Below are 19,566 nucleotides of genomic sequence, written 5' to 3' on the forward strand. Positions count from 1 at the left end.
CTAAGCAACAGCTTGCAGGTGAAATTGTATTCAAATGATTAGTATAAATTAACAACAGTTTTGAACTGAACTGATGGTCCTATACACCAAACTGTGACCTAAACAATTAGCATATTTTTTACCCTGAATTTATATTACAAACAAAAATGTGCCTAACTGTACATTAGTGAGAAATGAATGGACTACATACAACTACATCAACAAGGGATAAACTCTCAAACATCAATTGGCAGGGAAACTAAAACCCACCAGCCACAAAACCGTACAAACTGTATTCACTCATTTTATATAAAACTCAGAAGTAGAAAATTGTATTCTTTCATTTTTTTGAAATCAGGATAGTTGTTACACTTCATGCTGGTGGGCAGTAGTTAAAAGGGGCACAAAGGTAGCTTTAGAATTGCTGGTAGAATTATTTTTAATCAGGGTGGTGATTATAAGGGTGGCCACTGATAATAGGAATTATTAATTTTTCTTTTTTTTTTTTGGTTTGCAACATCCAAAAAGAGTAGTTATGGTTTAGGACATGTACACATGTTCTTCATAGGTGACAAATGACAAAACCATATCAAAGTTTCTAAAAAACACATACACACATTTGTATGGATATATAAATACTGCTTTTGCTACAACTTAATTTTTGTGCAAATTTAATGGCAGAGTTAAAATGTAAAGAATTATCTTGAGACCATCAGGGCCACCTAAAATGGCATGCAGCCCCATGACATCCCTCTTCTCTTTGGTGGCATCACCAAAAAGTTGGCAGCACTTTTTCTGAATCTCAGTGCAGCTCCCAGTACTATTCCACGTGGCTACTACTAATGGGCCACAGATGAATATGATTAGCCATCTTGGTTTTAAACAAAGAGGATTGTCCTTTGTTATTTACATGTGAAAGACATTACAATTAAGGACACATTTCATGTGTATTTCTAAGTCAGGGTATAATTTCACAGCTACGTATGTAAAATGATTTCCCCAATTATAAAAACACTTACAAAGGGATGTTTGCTAACAGTAAGTCTGCTGATATTTTTGTGTTTTACATCACCATGGAAACACTTTCTGATTCATATACAATTAGACGCAATTTTAACAACAGGACTCAGATAAACAATCGGGACTATTTTTCTCAAGCAGAGATTCAGGGAATCTTTAGTGACCCAATTTTTTCCCTCAAGGTGGTGAGCCCCACCCTCAATCACAACTTTTAGCCCAAGGAACAGTTGTTAATTATAACAAAGCTTTTACACATTTTTTTTATTGGTAACTACTCATATTAAAATAAGTAGATAGCAGAGACAATGGAATACTAATTGGTTGCTCTCACTAAACCACTGCATTTTCTACATTTCCAGCCTCTATGCTCTTCAGCTCATCCTGAAACTATACTCTGGGCCACAGGAACTAATCTAACCAAATCCCCTTTTTTGCATGTTGTCTTTCTAGATGGAGAAAGAGGCTCGTGCTATGCTAGACTGGCAGAGTAAAAATAAACAGGAGTCCTACCCAGTCTGGGACCTGCTAAGGATGAAGAGACTCAGGCTATGGAGATAACAATCTGTATATTACACAACCCAGAAGGCATGTCAGGACTAGAGGAGCAGGGGATCTGGAAAGACAGGCAAGGCCTGGCAGTGAGGTACAGTAAGACTGAACCACCAGGTGGCAGAAAGTGAAGACGAATTAAAGAGCCACTTGATGAGGGCAAAAGAGAAGAGTGAAAAAGCCAGCTTGAAATTCAGCATTAAAAAAAATAAAACAAGATCATGGCATCCCGTCCCATCACTTCATGGCAAATAGATGTGGAAAAAGTGGAAAGAGTGATAGATTTTATTTTCTTGGCCTCCAAAATCACTGCAGATGGTGACTGCAACCGTCAAATTAAAAGATGCTTGCTCCCTGGAAGGTAAGCTATGACAAACCTAGACAGTATATTAAAAAAAGCAGAGATATCACTTTGCCAACAAAGGTCTGCATAGTCAAAGCTATGGTTTTTCCAGTAATCATGTATGGATGTGAGAGTTGGGAGCATAAAGAAGAGAGAGCAATGAAGAATTAATGCTTCTGAACTGTGGTGCTGGAGAACTCTTGAGAGTCCATTGGACTTCAAGGAAATCAAACCAGTCAATCCTAAAGAAAATCAACCCTGAATATTCACTAGAAGGACTGAGACTGAAGCTGAAGCTCCTGATACTTTGGCCACCTGATGTGAAGAGCCAACGCACTGGAAAAACCCTGATACTGGGAAAGACTGAAGACAAAAGGAAAAGTGGGCAGCATAGGATGAGATGGTTACAAAGCATTGCCGACACTATGGACATGAGTTTGAGCAAACTCCAGGAGTTAGTGGAGGACAGAGGAGCCTGGCATGTTGCAGCCCATGGGGTCACAAAAAGTCAGACTTACTGACTGAACAACAACAACAATCTAAAGTTAAGGTCTGGGCTTTCAGCCCTTCTTGTGAGATTTAACCCACTGCCTGGGACTGCTGTCCTATAGGATTCTGACCTATTTTTAAACTAAATCAGAAGCATTTTAGCTTCCAACTGATCACTTCTTGCTCTGCCACCTTCTCTATATAATTTATTCTTTGACCCACCTGAATAGAAGTAGATCTTTGAAGCACAGTGTGATTTATCCAGAACACCTAACTTTGTATAAAGACTCGGTTTGAGGGGTCCCAAGAAGACTGTCTCACAGAAAATAAGCTCTTATAGACTGAATCAGTTTCACTCTATAGTTCTTGATTATTTAAAAAGTCCCAATAATATACAAACTTGAAAAATGCATAATACAAGCTAACATTTCCTGATATAAGGAATCAGCTACTGTGCTAAGGACTTTAATTAATTTTAATTAAGTTAATTAACTTATCTGACATATTTACATATATATCACTACTAAAGGTAACATTATGGGAATTCCCTGGCACTTCCGAGGCAGGGGATACAGGTTTGATCCCTGGTCAGGGGACTAAGATCCCACATGCTACACAGCGTGGCCCAAAAAAAAGAAAAATTTAATAATTTTTAAAAGTATGTGAATCCATGAAATTCTCTTATTTACCATGCAATCTTAGGTAAGTTTGCCTCACTATTCTTGAAAATGAGGAATAATAATAATGTGTGCCTCACAGGATTTATGATGAGACTTGATAGGATAATTCTTTTCAAACGCACAGCCTGATATCTGTCACAGAAGCACTCAGTAAATAGCAATTACCATGATTTTTATTTCAGTTGCTTTGGAGAAGAGAGAAGAGTAAAGCTACAATTTCAACACATGAATTTTAGCAATTTAATAAGCTATGTGACTTCCAAAAAATGTTACTGATCAGAGTTTAGTTACCTGCGGAGGCCTCTGGACAAAGCACTGTCTTGAATTTCCTTCAGGAGATCATGGAGACCTCAACCTCCATACCTCTGCATACATATTCCTTCAATCCAACTTTGAAGTTGTGACAGAATTATCATGATATTAGCTAACTTCACAGACATAAATTTAAGAAGTACATTAAAGTACCATACAAATTATAAGTGGAAATACTTGCATGAATTTGCCTGACAAAGTTTTAGCTCTCTATTTGACTTCAAACTTTGTGTTTGAGTTTTAAGAAAAATATTTCTCCAACAAAATCTGTTGCCACAAAAACACTGACATTGTTTCTAACCATTTTCTTGACCTTACTTGACTGGAAATGTTAAAGACCAGCAAAACTTTTCCACTTCCAAAAATGGGGTCAGGGTGGGGAGAATTAGATTATAGGTTATTTTCTGTGGTCCTATTCATTTCCAAGAGTTTATGGTTCTACTTGCTGGTCAAATGCCAGAGAGGAAGAAAACCGTGCAATTTATAGTCAGATTGGGGGAGAGGGTCAATAAACTGAACGCATCAAGAACTAGCTAGATTTCTAGAGAATGAAGTTGGGCCAAAGTCCACTTTACAAGTCTCCATCCATCTCTATGGTCCACGATAGAACACTTGTTGCACACCTTGAGAAAGAAGGCAGACAAATACAAGAGGTATTTGTTCTTGAGCTGTACATGATTAAAGAGAGAACCTTGTAACAATCTAGGATAGAAAGGAAAGGCATAGAGCATCAGCCTACTGACCACTTTTGCAATACTAGGAGGCAGAATCATGGGTGACCAAAGCAGTGGAGATAGTGGAGAAAAGTGAATAAAACAAGAACAAGAACAATACCACCACCACAAAAAACATGGGGTTTAGAATTAGACCACGTTTTCTGTGATTTACGAGTTTTATCTCCTGCAATTAAGATAAAATGAACTAAATCATGTACAGCACCAAGTCCAGTGTCTGACAACTAGTAGGTGCTCAACACTGTATATCTGTTATGTGGGTTCAATCCCGGGGTTGGGAAGATCCTCTGGAGGAGGAAATGGCAACCCACTCCAGCATTCTTGCAAGGTGAATCCCATCAACGAAGGAGCCCGGTGGGCTACAGTCCATGGGGTCACGAAGAATCAGACATGACTGACATGAACACACACATACATATCATTACAATGGTCACCACTCTGGTTACCACTGGAGAATTAGGGGCTCCTGGCCCAGCTAGCTGGTAATCCAGCTGCCAATCAGAGTTACCTGCTGTTCTATGACACATCTATAGCAGAGGAAACCTTACAGCAGTGGTTGACTGCCTGCCAGAATGCCATTGGTTAAAAGCTGACACACTTTGCAGGAATTTATCCTAACTAAAACAGTTTCAGTCATATAAATCCCCTGACACAAAGAAGAAATTCTGTACCACATTGCAATGAAGTGAAATCACAGACGTCAGGAATTGTTATTTTCTATATTCCATATATACAAGAACATCTCATACATATTCATTTTAGAAAGTTGAATTTCTCATCTTGAATGTATTTTAAACAGGACAGACAATCAGGCACAATGGGAACACTCTTTTGCATGAAGCTTGAAAACAATTACACATTGAAACTATGTTTTACAGAACATTTCTTTTAACAAGTCACACTGGGACCAACCCCTTTACAATTCAAAATGAGTATTTTGCACTATGAAATGAAATGGAGAAGGAAATGGTAACCCACTCCAGTATTCTTGCCTGGGGAATCCCATCGACAGAAGAACTTGGCAGGCTACCGTCCGTGAGGTCACAAAGAGTTGGACGCCAACTGAGCATATAAGATGAAAAAAGACCACAAAGTCACTTACTAGTCACTTTACTCCATAAAGGAGAATCTTCTTATCTACTGATTCACTACCCTGATAGCTAGGAAGAAACGGGTTAAAATTTAAGCAAGGAAGATTAGTATTAGCTATAAACAAAACGTCTGAACTGTGCGGGCTGTAAAATGTCAAAACTTCTCCAGTAAAGAAGTTTCAGAAATTGTCAGTGCGCATATATTCTACACCTAGTTTCTAGTTTTCTAATTTCTTGTTCTCTCTCACATAACAGAGAAATGGAAAGACTTCAAGTCGACTTTCCTTATCCCCTGGATAAGTTTTTAGTCCTGAGATGAAGGGGAGAAACGAAAACACGCAAGTTCATTACTAGGGCTGCTGCCAGAAGGTGGCAGCGTGATTAAACAGGGCAGGGCGCCAGATGGTGAGTGTCTGGTTCAAAATGGGCTGAGGTCCTTACAGCCTCCCCTCTGACCTTCCCTCTTACTTCTCTAGCCACTTCTTCAGATCTTTCCCATGACCTTCCCCTTACTGTTTCTCACTGTTATTCTGAAGAGCATCTTAGCTTAGTTTCCCCAATTCACATCCTCACCTATCACCCAGGATGCTCCTAGGAGAGCCAATTGCCTAGGAAGGCTGAAGGCAGATAATAAAGGTGTAACATTCATATTTCCTCTGTTATGCTAAGAACTGCATCCACAGGTTCTGGAATTCTCTATATTCACCATTCTTCTAAAAGACTTCCTAGTTTAGTCCAAACTTGACCGCAGAGCAAGGCATTTAGAGAGATGAGAATTAGAATTTCATAATTTATGACTTTAAAGAGTATCTGTGATCCATTCTGTGCTTCCCTGGCATTAATATAATGTTTTAAATAATAGTCAAGCTATTTTAACCACTTTTCCTAAAAGCTGCTTATCTCCAGATCTGGGATTATCTCTAGGTCTATATCACCAGATTTGATACAAATGTAGAAAATGGGATCAAAAAGGTTTATTGCATCAAAGCTCCAAACCAATCTTGAAAATAGTCACTTCCCTAAGTCCAGTCACATTGTATAACTGGACAGGCAGAACTTATGCAAGTTCCACTTGTTTTCCCACTTGCAAAACCTTGTAAGATAAAAGATACAGGAAGGAAGATTTTGTACCTTTTTCAAAGCTGAGTTAAAACATTATGAAACTTCATACAAAGTCTGGGAAATTGTTTCTTACCTGAAGCCTTACAGATCTTACAGAGAACAAAGTAAGACTTTCTAACAAAATTGGAAAGATGATCTATTAGAACTGAGAAGCACTGACTTTTGCTCTTTACTTTCCTACAATAGGGAGTAGATAACTTTATTTGCTACTAGTAGAGAATAATCACAAAACCCTTTCAAATAGTTATTTTTCAATGCCCAACATCAGTATTAAACTTTGAAAGTGAAAGCCGCTCAGTAGTGTCCGACCCTTTGTGACCCCATGGACCATACAGCCCATGGAATTCCCCAGGCCAGAATACTGGAGAGGGTAGTCTTTCCCTTCTCCAGGGGATCTTCCCAACCCAGGGATCGAAACCAGATCTCCTGCATTGCAGGTGGATTCTTTACTAGCTGAGCCACAAGGGAAGCCCAAGAATACTGCAGTGGGTAGCCTATCCCTTCTCTAGCGGATCTTCCCCACCCAGGAATCGAACCGGGGTCTCCTGCATTGCAGGCAGGTTCTCTACCAACTGAGCTATTAGGGAACTTTATAGGTTATCATACCCCAGAAGGTCAACTTCCAATTTATCTTTTCAGTCACCCAATAGCTAACCAAATATTTTAGTGCATTTGCTATATTCACAAGATAGATAGTTTGACAGTCATCAAGTGATACTTATATAAATAGTGGTGGTAGTGATTTAATCGCTCAGTCACATCCGACACTTTGCAACCCCATAGACTGTAGCCCGCCACACTCATCCATCCATGGGATTTCCCAGGCAAGAATCCTGGACTGGGTAGCCATTTCCTTCTCCAGGGAATCTCAGGTCTCCTGAATTGCAGACGATTCTTTACCTACTGAGCTACCAAGGAAGCCCAAAGAAACAGATCACTGCCTCTGAAGCAGACAGGCATTGGATTGAACCTCAGCACTCCCTAGCAATTAAAGTGCCTTATTCAAATTTTTTTATCTCTTAGGTTCATTTCTTCATCTGTAAAATATGGATTAACAACTCCTTCCTTTCAACATTATTACAAGAACTAAACAAGATACTATATGTAAAATTTTCCAGAGTTATCATTCATAAGAGACAGTCAATAAAATGAAAGCTAGAAATATTATTAGAAAAATACATGATACAGTGGAGCACAGAACTAATATTTTCAACAGTTCAACATATGTAAGTTAAGTAAGAAAAAAAGAGAGAGAGAGAATAGTTGAGGCTAGGATAGCAGGCATTAAAAGTGATTTTCCCTCCAAAATATTACTATCATTACATCTTTTTATTTTCAGTTAGAAAAGCAGTAGTTTTACTATGATCATGAAGCCAAAATAAGAATTCTCAGTCAGCCTGAACTTTTATAAGTTTAGGAGAACAGAGTTAATAGAAAAGAACAATAATTTATTGATCTGAGAAGCAATGTTTTTTAGAAAGTTACATCTGCTCACTACTGAAATGCTTATTTGCCATATTTTGGACACTGAGAAAATTATTGTTTACCAGATATACAGATGGCTACACATATAAAGATGAGTTTGCTAATGCACATGGTAGTTATATTTTTAATATATTTAAACTTTCATATATCATAATTCCTTGATGAAAAAGTTCATATAATATAGTAAAAGACTATATATTCAGAAGAGTGAAAATCACCCTGCCTCCATTCTGGCCATTTTTACCCTAGAAGGTAACCACTACTAAAGGCTTAGAAAATAGTCTTCCAGGCTTATTTTCTATGTCTATAAACCTAAGTAAAATTTTTACATATTTAATAATCTGCTTCAAAACTTACTTTATAAAAAGACTCACAGTCATATCTTAGACAATAGCATCTTCCCACCACCAGATTACACAATGAACAATCTTAAATATCACAAGTATATATGCCAAATAATGAACAGCAGGAAAGAACAAAGTCCAGTTTTATTGATCAAAGTTTTCTATATATATTTGTAAGGATAATTATTTTTCACTTAAATTCAATTACATAAGTCTTGGTTAGATTAAGGAGAACTATCTCTGGGATATATTTGTAAGCGGTAAAACGCTACAGAATCACAATTTTATTATAATATATAGCTGCTGACTCTATCTAAATTGAAGACATGTGAAATTAAAATATTTATGGATCTGTAACTGCCTCTTTGTTTTCTCATAGAGAATGTAAAGGTAGACTATTACTACCAAAATGACTGAAACGGAAAGGCAAAATCAATGATGCTGCTAGTTTTATTAACTGTATGAGCAGAAGAAAACATATAGATCATGTTTTTTATCAATTTCTAGCAGATATTTAAGACTGAAAAAGGATTAATACCACAATTAAATTCTTTTAGAACCTGGCACAGAGTAGGTAGTCAATAAATATACCTATTGAAAAAATAAAAGCAGCCTAGTATATAACCTTATTATATAATACTTTATATATATATTTAAAATATTATATAATAAGGAAACAGATCAATTTCAAGATTATTTTTATCTTAGTTTTAGAAATTAATAGAATTTTAACTATAAGTAAGGCTTGTTTTTTAAGCAGATGAACCAGAAGGAAGGGTATATAATATCATTAGGAGTTTGTCATGAAATTCTCTTTTAAAATGTGAGTATCTCAAAGGGATTCAGTCAGGGCTGTAAATAACAAGTTCGTGTGGATTGTTTTTTATGGTAGTGGTTGGAAAGAAACAGGAAAAAAGCAAAGGAAAATTAATCTGAAGCACTGGGTTCTTGCAAAAGGCAATTAGCAAACTGTCCGGAAGCATCCAAAGAGAAAATAGACATTCTTAGAAAAAAGGGGGCAATGGAACAGACAAGATTTACATAAGTAGCATTAAGATAGTTGAGGCAAAAGATGATTCTCCCAAAAGAAAGTATTCTCAAGCACAGAATGAAATAAAATCATCTGAAAAGGGAATATTTACTTGGTCTCTCTAGCGGGAAGTCAGTTGTTAAGAGGATGAGGTAGGTTTTGGTTTCTGAAAAGGAAAGGGGGTAGGGGTGGGGGTTGAGAGGACACCATCCTACTGAATTCTCGGGGGCACGTGTGTATAGAGGGACAGGGAGAGGAAGGGATGCTTTTTTTTGTTAATCAAGTAAACATCTTTCTATATGTGTGTGTATGTACACATATACACACGTGTGTTTCCTCTCTACACCTAGTCTATAATCTATGTTGATTTTCTTCTATTTAAAAATATAAATATACTTAAAAATATATATATAAATATATGTGTTACATAGAAATTGAAGGATAAAGGATAATAAAACAGTTAAACTATAACTATAGTGATTACAACCTCAGGTCAGTGATTCAGAGACAGCAGTGATATACCCAAACAGTTACATTATTGGTAAGAGGGAGGTTTCCATAGAGTGCCATCAGGGATCATTAGCACAAAGAGAGGCATTTACTTCTTACATAAACACTATCTAAACCAAACACTACTCAAACTATTTAAAATTAAATGGAACAATATACACATTCATAAATCAATATTTTAAAACATATACTTTGAACTGTGGCCCTATTTATTTATGACCTTACGTAACACAGAATAATCAAATAGAATAGTTGTGTATAAAAATAGACTATGATAACCTCAGAGGAGTAAAGGATGTCGATGTTACTGACACTGAAATGCACTGTGTTGCTGATTGATTGGATCCTAAATTTAGAACTAAGTCTCCTGGCGTTTTAGACAAAAACAGCAAATAGGTTGGTTAAATACTATTTATTCACACATAAGAGCCTGTTTTCACATAGGCAGGACAGAAATCACAAGTGAGTAAAATTCACTTATAAATTCTGATTACCCATTTATACTGGAGATTTACATTAGTTATGACAACTAATAAAAGGATTCTAAGTATTTCCCAATATTTATTATTTGGCATAAAAGAGCCATACAAATTTAGTTGCAGATGCAACCTTTTCTTTAAATAAACTCAAGGAGGAATTTATTACATGTATTCATTTATTTAAAAAAAAATCAAAATTGATATGAGATCAAATCTGCATCTATAGTTTATTAAAACTCACAGAAATACCACTGCAGGACAATTCTTGATTCTAGTCTGCTACAAAACAGCAGTACAATACCAGCAAATGATAACCCAATCTCATAAATGTGGGCTGAATTCCCTATACAAATAATGTAAGTATTTATTTGTGTGTCTGCCTGCTCAAATAAATATATGTAGTGCATCTTACCTGCCTGCTTCCAGCCTTTCCTCAACACCTGCCTTCACTCATTGCTTTTAATTCTCCTGTCTGAAGGATTCTTTCCGTTTCAAAAAGATGAGCTTATTTATATATTTACAATCAATCACTAAGATAAACAAAATAAAATTAACCTCTGAAAAGCCATAAAAATAATTTTTGTAAATAGCTGTGTTAGACACAAAAGTTACTTACTGAGAAACTATTCCTTACGGACCATGTGCATATGGCCATATCAAATACTGAAGAAAGAGTAGAACTAAATATGAGAATAAATTGAAGTTAATATACTTTTTATTAAGATGAAAACACTAAAATTACCAAAAAAACCCCACATAATTATCAGGGAACATTATATTGACAAAATAAAACAGGAGATTCCTGAATGATAAGCAACTTGATATACAGTTAGTCATATAATTGAATTCAAGTTGGTTTTATGATTAAAATGTAAAGCATTGTTAATTATTTTAATACTCATGTGCTGAAAGTAAAGTACTACTTCTAAAGACTGCAGCAAAGATCATTAACTACTAGCCTGCTTGTCTATCAGGCAAGAGAGATAAGAAAACATGCAGGCAGATCAGACAGTGAAAAATGATAAGTTTTCATTTTCTAAACTTCCAATGTTTTTGCAAGTTTCCTTCCTCTTCTAAAACTTGTCACCAGATGAACTGCTATGGTCCATGAGGAGTTTAAAAAAAAGTGTGAGCACCCTTGTTTTTAGAGCAAACAAAATCGAGCAACAAAATTAAGTGAAAGTGTCACCAACACTGTGCTCTTTCTTACAAAGCCCTAACATCATACCTAACTCTTGAGCCTCGTCAGCAATTACTAAATACTCCACCATTACGTCAATCTTTAAATGAAAGAAGGGGAGAAGCAGGAGAGAAAAGCACGTTACCACACTCCCTCTGAAGTCCTCAGGGAACTTGTAGACCGGGATCTTGGCTTCATGATAATACTCATTTTGGAGGAAAAAGGAAAAAAAAAAAAAACAAAAAAAAAACCTCTTCAAAAATTCTGATTAATACATTTCAGCTGTGTTTCTACAAAGATGGCTTTAAATATATTCCATTTCCAAAGGAGGTTGTTTGAAGAAATTTCCCGGAATCCAGTTTCTGCCCCCAGTCCAGAACAGAGAGAGGTTTCTAAGACACAGAAGCTTTTTCCTCTTTCACACTGAATTTACTCCATCACCAGGCTGTTCGGAAGTGACAGTTTGTTTTCTGTTTTGCACTGCCAAGGGAGGAACTGGATTTTCAATCTATTCTTCATCTGGTCACAAGGGTAACCAACAGAGTGAAAAAGCCACTTGATCACATCTTTTTGCATTTCCACAATACCAGGATTAAAGGTTTCCGACCATCTCAAAGTGCTCAGGTTGGAGAGAAAGGAAACAAAAATGACCGCGAGGTACAGTAACGACACCAGAGAGCTGTCAGGGAAGTTCCATTTCTGGGCGACCACAGAAAAACACTCCTCTTGGGGGAGCCAAGAAGTCAGAGAAGGAACAAAGCTCTCCACACTTGAGCTGGGCTCACTGTTGTACCTGCGAACGTAATTTCCGCTGTGTCCCCTGCTTAGAATCTGACTCCATGCCTTTGTGAATGAGAACTATCATTCAATCTCACCAGGCAGAAACTATTCCTCAAGGGCCTGTATGACGTCTGTAGGAAGGCAGTTCAAAACATCGCAGGGAAGTGAGAGAGAGGAAAAAAAAAAAAAAAGACCCAGCCCCCAGCGGGTCTAGTCAATTGCTGAAATTTACAAAGCTTCTTTGCAGATCAGCGCCAGAGAGAAGTGTAAACCAGCCAGACAGAAGACATCTCGAAACTTATTTCCTTCTCTGGGAAATGAGGTGTCTCTTGTTATTCAAGGTAAGATTCCCTGAGCACCTTTATAAGGAACACACCCCTTCACTATAGACTTGTTTATCCACTCTCAAAAAAAAAAAAAAAAAAAATCATTTTCTCAAACTCTGGCACAGAAAACTAAAATTTCTAGTCAAAAGTAAAGTTGAGAGGACTTGGGAGACTTAGCAGCTGTTCATTTTGGGCACATTTAATGAAATTTCATGCTTTGGGGTTGGTTGTAGAAACACAAATTGTCTCTTAAAAATTAAACAGAATGTAGCAGGCATCATTTCATCAGGTTGCAATGTTTAAATTGAAAAATCTAATGTCATGTTGCTGGACAAGTGGCTTCATGTACTGAGGCTGCTTCCTTGCAGGATGTTTTGTAAACCTTTTTTTTTTTAATCATATGTGAATTTCATTGATTTATATGTATATACCAAGATTCTGGGTTTGCAAATTCCTAACAGCTCTCCAGTAAGGAATGAAGCTTGTATCTCAACATCTCGTATTATGAAAACTAATCCCTGCCCCAGTTCCTATATCTGAAGCAAAATATTTTTTGTTATAGTAGACATAATCTAAACTGATCCATTTTGAAAACAAACGTATGGTTACCAAAGGGGAAATGTAGGGGAGAGGGATAAATTAAGAGTTTGGGATTAACATAAACACACTGGGCTTCCCTGGTGGCTCAGATGGTAAAGAATCTGCCTGCAATGCAGGAGACCTGGGTTCAATCCCTGGGTTGGGAAGATCCCTGGAGAAAGGAAAGGCTACCCACTCCAATATTCTGGCCTAGAGAATTCCATGGACAGAGGAGCCTGGCAGGGTACAGTCCATGGGGTCTCAGAGTCAGACATGACTGATCAACTTTCACTGAACACACTACTGTGTATAAAATGGATAACCAATGGATTATATATATATATATATATATATATATATATATAACTAGTATAAAACACAGGGAACTTTACTCAATATTTTGTAATAATTTATATGGGAAAAGAATCTGTAAAAGAATGAATATGTGTGTAAACAAACTACTTTGTTGTACATATAAAACTAACACAACATTGTAAATCAACTATACTCCAATAACATTTTTTAACAACCACAAAAAATAAACAAAACAATTCAAATTGCTCCTAAGAGAAGAGGATTGGACTTCCCTCCCCAATCCCTCTAAACATTTCCACTAGGATATATATTAATATTTGTCCGGGTGTGCCAACTTCAGTTAATTTGAATGTGAATTATCAAGTGAAAAATACTTTAAGCATCCTGATTTCTTAAATGACATTAGTTAGTACGTTGGTTCTTTAGCCTGACGTGATCCTGGTATTTATTTAGCATTTGCAGACAGGATATTGTAGCGCAAGTGTGACCCACCCAAAGGACTTGGAAAATTAATGTAGTAAGGCATCTTGCCAGACCTCTGGCTACTTATTACAGCAAACCCTTCACCTCCTCCTCCCCGGTCACACTTCAAGGTGCATTTATTATTTAGTCTCCTCTCACGCCACTTCAGGTAAATGCCAATAAACTGCTGGCCCTGTCTCCTTAAGCTTTTCAGTTTTCCCATGACTGTTCAGGGACATTCACAGATGCTTGGCTCTGTCCCACGTTAAACAGTTGCTGGCACTTTAAGGGAGGTTGACCAATCACATACTTTCAGACATTCAAAAGAAAGTTGGGGAAACCACTCCCCATTTTGGAGGGAGGGGGCTTATGAAAAGAGGTTTATCTTTTTTTCTTGGACTTTTAATGTAGAGAAAAAAGAAAAAAAACCCAGGCCAAGTGAAAGTAACTAACCACTATTACTTATTTGAAGTACTCTTCTCTTTTGTGTAAGGCCCAGCAAATACCTTCTTGTTGATACTTCAGAAAGAAACAGTAATCACAAAATGAAATGTCTGAATGTTGAGGGTTAAACTCTCTTGAAATAGTCCTGTGACACAGGGAGCCCAAACTCAGTGCTCTGGGATAACTTTGAGGGGTGGGAAGGGGTGGGAGATGGGAACGAGGTGTAAGAGGGCGGGGACACATCTATACCTATGACTGATTATGTTGACATACAGCAGAAACCAACACAATATTGTAAAGTAATTATCCTCCAATTAGAAATAAACTAACTAAAAATTAAAAACTCTCCCTAAATAGTCCTCTGTTTTACCATCCCCAAGAAAGCTCTTTCTGTCCCAGTGGAGAACACTTAGCTCACTGGCACTCCCTTCCCTGTCAGAAACCCATCCTTAATCTCTTTAGGTTAGGGCTATCCTGTGTTCTACTCAACGTTACACATATTCCAAGAATGTATCTCTGAAAATCCTAACCCACTTGTTGGGTCCACTATACAACAGTCCTTTAATGACTAATACATCACCCCTGTCCCAAAGAAAACATGTTAATAGTGGGGAATCTGACAACATATGCAACAAGCCACAAGACTGGAAGCTTCTTAGATCCATCCATCAAGGTTAACATTACAGAAAAAGACAGACGCACAATAGGACACAGTAGCACAGTAGTACAAGGCCATAGAGATTGAAATTTTTAATTTTGCTCTTATCCCTGATATTAAGGTAGTGATAAAATGATCACAGTTTTTTAGAACCCTAATAGTACTTGTTCAATATTACAGTGTTTTCTCCAGTCTAAGGAATTTTTCCCCCCATAGGGTAAGTTCTGAAATAATGTTTTATAAATTGAGTATCACATATTATTTCCTCTGAAAAGCTCCTCAGAATGGAAGGGTATGGCACTGCTTCCTCCCACACATTCCTGTTAGTACACAAATATACGACGGTGTACATAATGGCCAATGAGGATGCCTGAATCTGGGGAGAATTTAGGGACTTTAGGAAACACGTGGACCTTGTCTGGAGGGCTTTAGAGGACATGTATTTGATCTAGAAGCTACTATGATTTCTAGCATCGGAGAACATGCATTTGATATAGAAGCTACTATGGTTTCCAGCATTTTCCTGATATACTGAATTGTGTAGTGTTATATAGACTTCTCTTTGACTACTGTCACCGCAACATTTCAAAGGACTGTACCACAGATGTTTATGTTTATCATGGTCATCCAACTGTATACATTTGGTTGATTCAAACCACTGTGTGGTATCATGTTTCCTAAACTTCAGGCATCTGGACACAACCGCTACAAGTTCTTTCCTACTGGCATCTATACCATGTATACACCATCATGACTTGATATTTTTCTTCATTGACTCATTCTCTTTTAACTTAAATAACATAAACAATAAGCTTGTATTTATTTGATTAAATGGGTGATATGCTGATTGCATTTCCCCCCAATAAAAGTGTTAATTTTTAAAAAAGCATCCAAATATCACCTAAAATCTCTCCCATACTAACGGTGGTCAGGAGGCAATATGGGCAACACTCCGGTGGAAAGCATCAACTGCAGGGAAATAGACTGGGTACACCCTAAAACCTCCCTTTTATACAATGGCAAGCACAATTTGTGGGACTAAGGACAGTTATCAAATGCCAAGCATTAAACATAAAATAGTAACTGAAACCAACTGAACGAACTGTTAAGTTCATTAACAAGTTAGACAGTATATTAATTACTACACAATTCGATTTTTTTTTTTTCAGATGTTATTACTTTGAAATACTCTGCCCACTTTCAAACCTCCATCCTTTGAGTCAACTCTTATTTTCAGATCACAACTTTTGAGAACCATGTTATGATGTAACAAAATATACAGGCCTGTCAAATGTGCTTAAAATCAGGACTGCATATAGGTCAAGTAACTTTGTAGAAAGAAGGAACATGGAGCTGCAGGTTTGTTATTTTGTTGCTACTACAGTTTCCTGGCATTCTACATTGTACTCAAGTATTTAAAAAGAAAAAGACACTTGGGCCTCTTACAATATATCCCACTTATTGAGGAATCATGTGGCATTGCCCTTATCTGGAGGGGAATCGGTAGCCGATTTTGAGCTGTTTCTCTTATACACATTTGGATTCAAGGACTTTTCCATAAGCATAAACCTCCTTGGAGTTAAGTTCCTTAACTTCTGAGGGAAAGCTCAAGAAGTATTATATGCTTCTGACCTTCAGGTTTCTTACCTCTTTTGTAAAATGTCAGGTTAGAAAAGTAATTATCATGATTTTGATGTAATCCTGCCTGTCTAATTCTGCTTTTGATGCCCGTGCTTTTGGTGTCATATCTAAAAATGCACTGCCAGGACCAATGTCAAGGAGTTTTTCCCTATTTTGTTCTAGAAATGTTAACTTTCAGGCCTTGTAAGTTTTTAATCCATTTTAGGTAAATTTCTGTGACCAGTGTAAAGTACAGGTCAATTTCATTATTTTGTATGTGGTTATCCAGTTTTCTCAATATCATTTATTAAAGAGATTATCCTTCCCCCAGTGTAGTTTCTTGGCTCCTTTATTAAAAATTAATTGACCAAAAATGCATGGGTTTATTTCTGGGTTCTCTATTCTTTTTTTAACATTTATTTATTTGGCTGTGCCAGGTCTTAGTTGAAGCATGCAGGATCTTTTAGTTGCAGCAAGGGGGATCTAGTTCCCTTATCAGGTGTTGAACCTGGACCCCATGCATTGTGAGCATAGAATCTTAGCCGCTGGATTACTAGGGGAGACTCAAGACTCTATTCTGTTTCATTGTTCTATGGGTCTGTTTTTATGTCAGTACTATACTGTTTTGCAGCCATGAAATTAAAAGACGCTTACTCCTTGGAAGGAAAGTTATGACCAATCTAGACAGCATATTAAAAAGCAGAGACATTACTTTGCCAACAAAGGTCCGTCTAGTCAAGGCTATGGTTTTTCCAGTGGTCATGTATGGATGTGAGAGTTGGACTGTGAAGAAAGCTGAGCACAGAAAAATTGATACTTTTGAACTGTAGTGTTGGAGAAGACTCTTGAGAGTCCCTTGGATTGCAAGGAGATCCAACCAGTTCATCCTAAAGGAGATCGGTCCTGGGTTTTCATTGGAAGGACTTATGCTGAAGTTGAAACTCCAATACTTTGGCCACCTCATGTGAAGAGTTGACTCATTGGAAAAGACCCTGATCCTGGGAGGGATTGGGGGCAGGAGGAGAAGGGGACGACAGAGGATGAGATGGCTGGATGGCATCACCAACTCGAGGGACGTGGGTTTGAGTAACTCCGGCAGTTGGTGATAGACAGGGAGCCCTGGCGTGCTGTGATTCATGGGGTTGAAAAGAGTCAGACACGACTGAGTGACTGAACTGAAGTGAACTGATACTGTTTTGATTACTATAACTTTGTAATATAGTCTGAAATCAGGAAATGTGATGCCTCTAGCTTTCTCCTTCTATTTCAAAATTGCTTTGGCTATTCGTGGTTTGCGTGTGTGTGTGGGGGGGGGTTCCATATGAATTGTAGGAGTGTCTTTTTTATGTGGAGAATGCTGTTGGAATTTTGATAGATACTGCACTGAATCTTTTACATCAAGCTAAAAAATTTCTGCATAGCAAAGGAAATCATCAACAAAATCCTTTTGGTCTCTGCATCGAACTGTATGGGCTTCCCTGGTGGCTCAGTTGGTAAAGAATCCACCTGCCATGTGGGAGACCTGGGTTCGATTCCCAGGTTGGGAAGATCCCCTGGAGAAGGGAACAGCTACCCACTCCAGTATTCTGGCCTGGAGAATTCCATGGACTGTGTATATATAGTCCATGGGGTCGCAAAGAGCTGAACATGACTGAGTGACTTTCACTCGCTTCACTCCACTCTCCAACTGTCCAACTGCAACCTGTGTTTGGGGCTAGGGGGAGATTCAGAGTTTCCCATATCAACAAACAATTCTCTGACACCACCAGCAGGGTGTCAGAGAATTCAACTCAATACTGACACCATCCACTTGGAGATAATATCAGATTCCACAGGTTAAGGGCTCAGTCCCATGAGACTCCCTCCTGCTCTCTACAGATGTCAGTTGCAAACCCAAGTTGTTACTTGCATTACTGAAAAATTGGCTATAAATCAGAGGTTCCCATGATCCCCCCCTTATTTGCTAGAGATGCTAACAAGAATTTAGGAAACACATTTACTCACTAGATTACTGGTTTATGATAGAAGGATATAACTCAGGAACAGCCAGATGGAAAAGATATGTAGGGCATGGTATGGGGAAAGGACACAAAGCTTCCACACTCTTTCCTAGTGCATCACTCTGCCCCCATATCCCCATATTCACCAATCCTGAAGCTTTCTGAACCCTCTTCTTTCCAGTTTTTATGGAGGCTTCCTTGTTACTGGCATAACTGATTAAATCACTGGTCTTTGAGGACTAAGTCAACCTCTAGCCTCTCTCCCAGCCAACCCCCTCAGAAGTCTGGGTGAAAAATGAAAGTTCCAACTTTCTAAAGGATTGGCTGGTTCCACTAGCAACTAGTCCCCTTCTTTAAATTCCCTAGGGACTTTGCAGAAGTTACCTTATTAGCATAACAAAAGATACTTTTATGATACTTATCATAGGAAATTCCAAAGGTTTTAAGAGCTGTGAACCAGGAACCAGTGGAAAAAGACCTAATATGTATTAGAAACAGATTCTGGTCATCCGAATGACCAAACGTATGTTTCTTATAAATCATAATGTCACAAAAGTGAAAATTTAACCTATGTAATGGAGAAGATATTTGCAAGCCACATAACTGATAAAGTATTAATATTTAAAATACATATAAAATTCGTACAACTCAATAGCAGAAGAACCCAAATAATATGATTAATAAATGAGCAAAGGACTTGAGCAGACATTTTCCCAAAAAAACAAGACATACAGATGCTCAGTAGTTACATAAAAAGATGTTCAACATCCCTAATTATCAGGGAAATTTAAATCAAAATCACAAGGTAGCACCTCACTCCTTGTCCATCTGCCAGTAAATTCTAGATTTTCAAGATATCCAGGATTAAACAGTCTAAGTTCACTGTCCTCATTTCTAGTTTTTTTAGGCTCATAAACACTACAATGAGGGTATACATGACAAGGTTATGACTCTGTTAGCTGTGAAGTGTGTAAGATGTTCAGCCATAGTCCTAGAGTCACCTGCGGTTACCTCCACAATAGATGGCACTTTGAT

At 37.6% G+C, this 19,566-nt stretch overlaps 1 protein-coding gene and 1 non-coding gene across 7 annotated transcripts in view; one reads left to right on the forward strand and one right to left on the reverse strand.

The window, feature by feature from the left end:
- Positions 1 to 19,566, reverse strand: part of PDE4D (phosphodiesterase 4D) — a 948,758-nt gene that overhangs the window by 281,584 nt on the left and 647,608 nt on the right. The window contains exon 1 of one of the 6 annotated variants that reach the window (XM_070476721.1): positions 11,493 to 11,586. The exons of the other annotated variants lie outside the window; for them this stretch is intronic. Within the exon in view, the coding sequence (XP_070332822.1) occupies positions 11,493 to 11,557 (65 nt within the window). The 5' untranslated portion in view covers positions 11,558 to 11,586. Of the gene's footprint in view, positions 1 to 11,492; positions 11,587 to 19,566 lie in introns of those variants that run through there. 6 annotated transcript variants of the gene reach the window in all.
- Positions 18,007 to 18,078, forward strand: TRNAG-GCC (transfer RNA glycine (anticodon GCC)). Its single transcript has one exon. It is a non-coding gene; the product is annotated as a tRNA-Gly (tRNA).

Source organism: Odocoileus virginianus, chromosome 14, assembly GCF_023699985.2.
Source record: "Odocoileus virginianus isolate 20LAN1187 ecotype Illinois chromosome 14, Ovbor_1.2, whole genome shotgun sequence".
Taxonomy (NCBI): domain Eukaryota; kingdom Metazoa; phylum Chordata; class Mammalia; order Artiodactyla; family Cervidae; genus Odocoileus; species Odocoileus virginianus.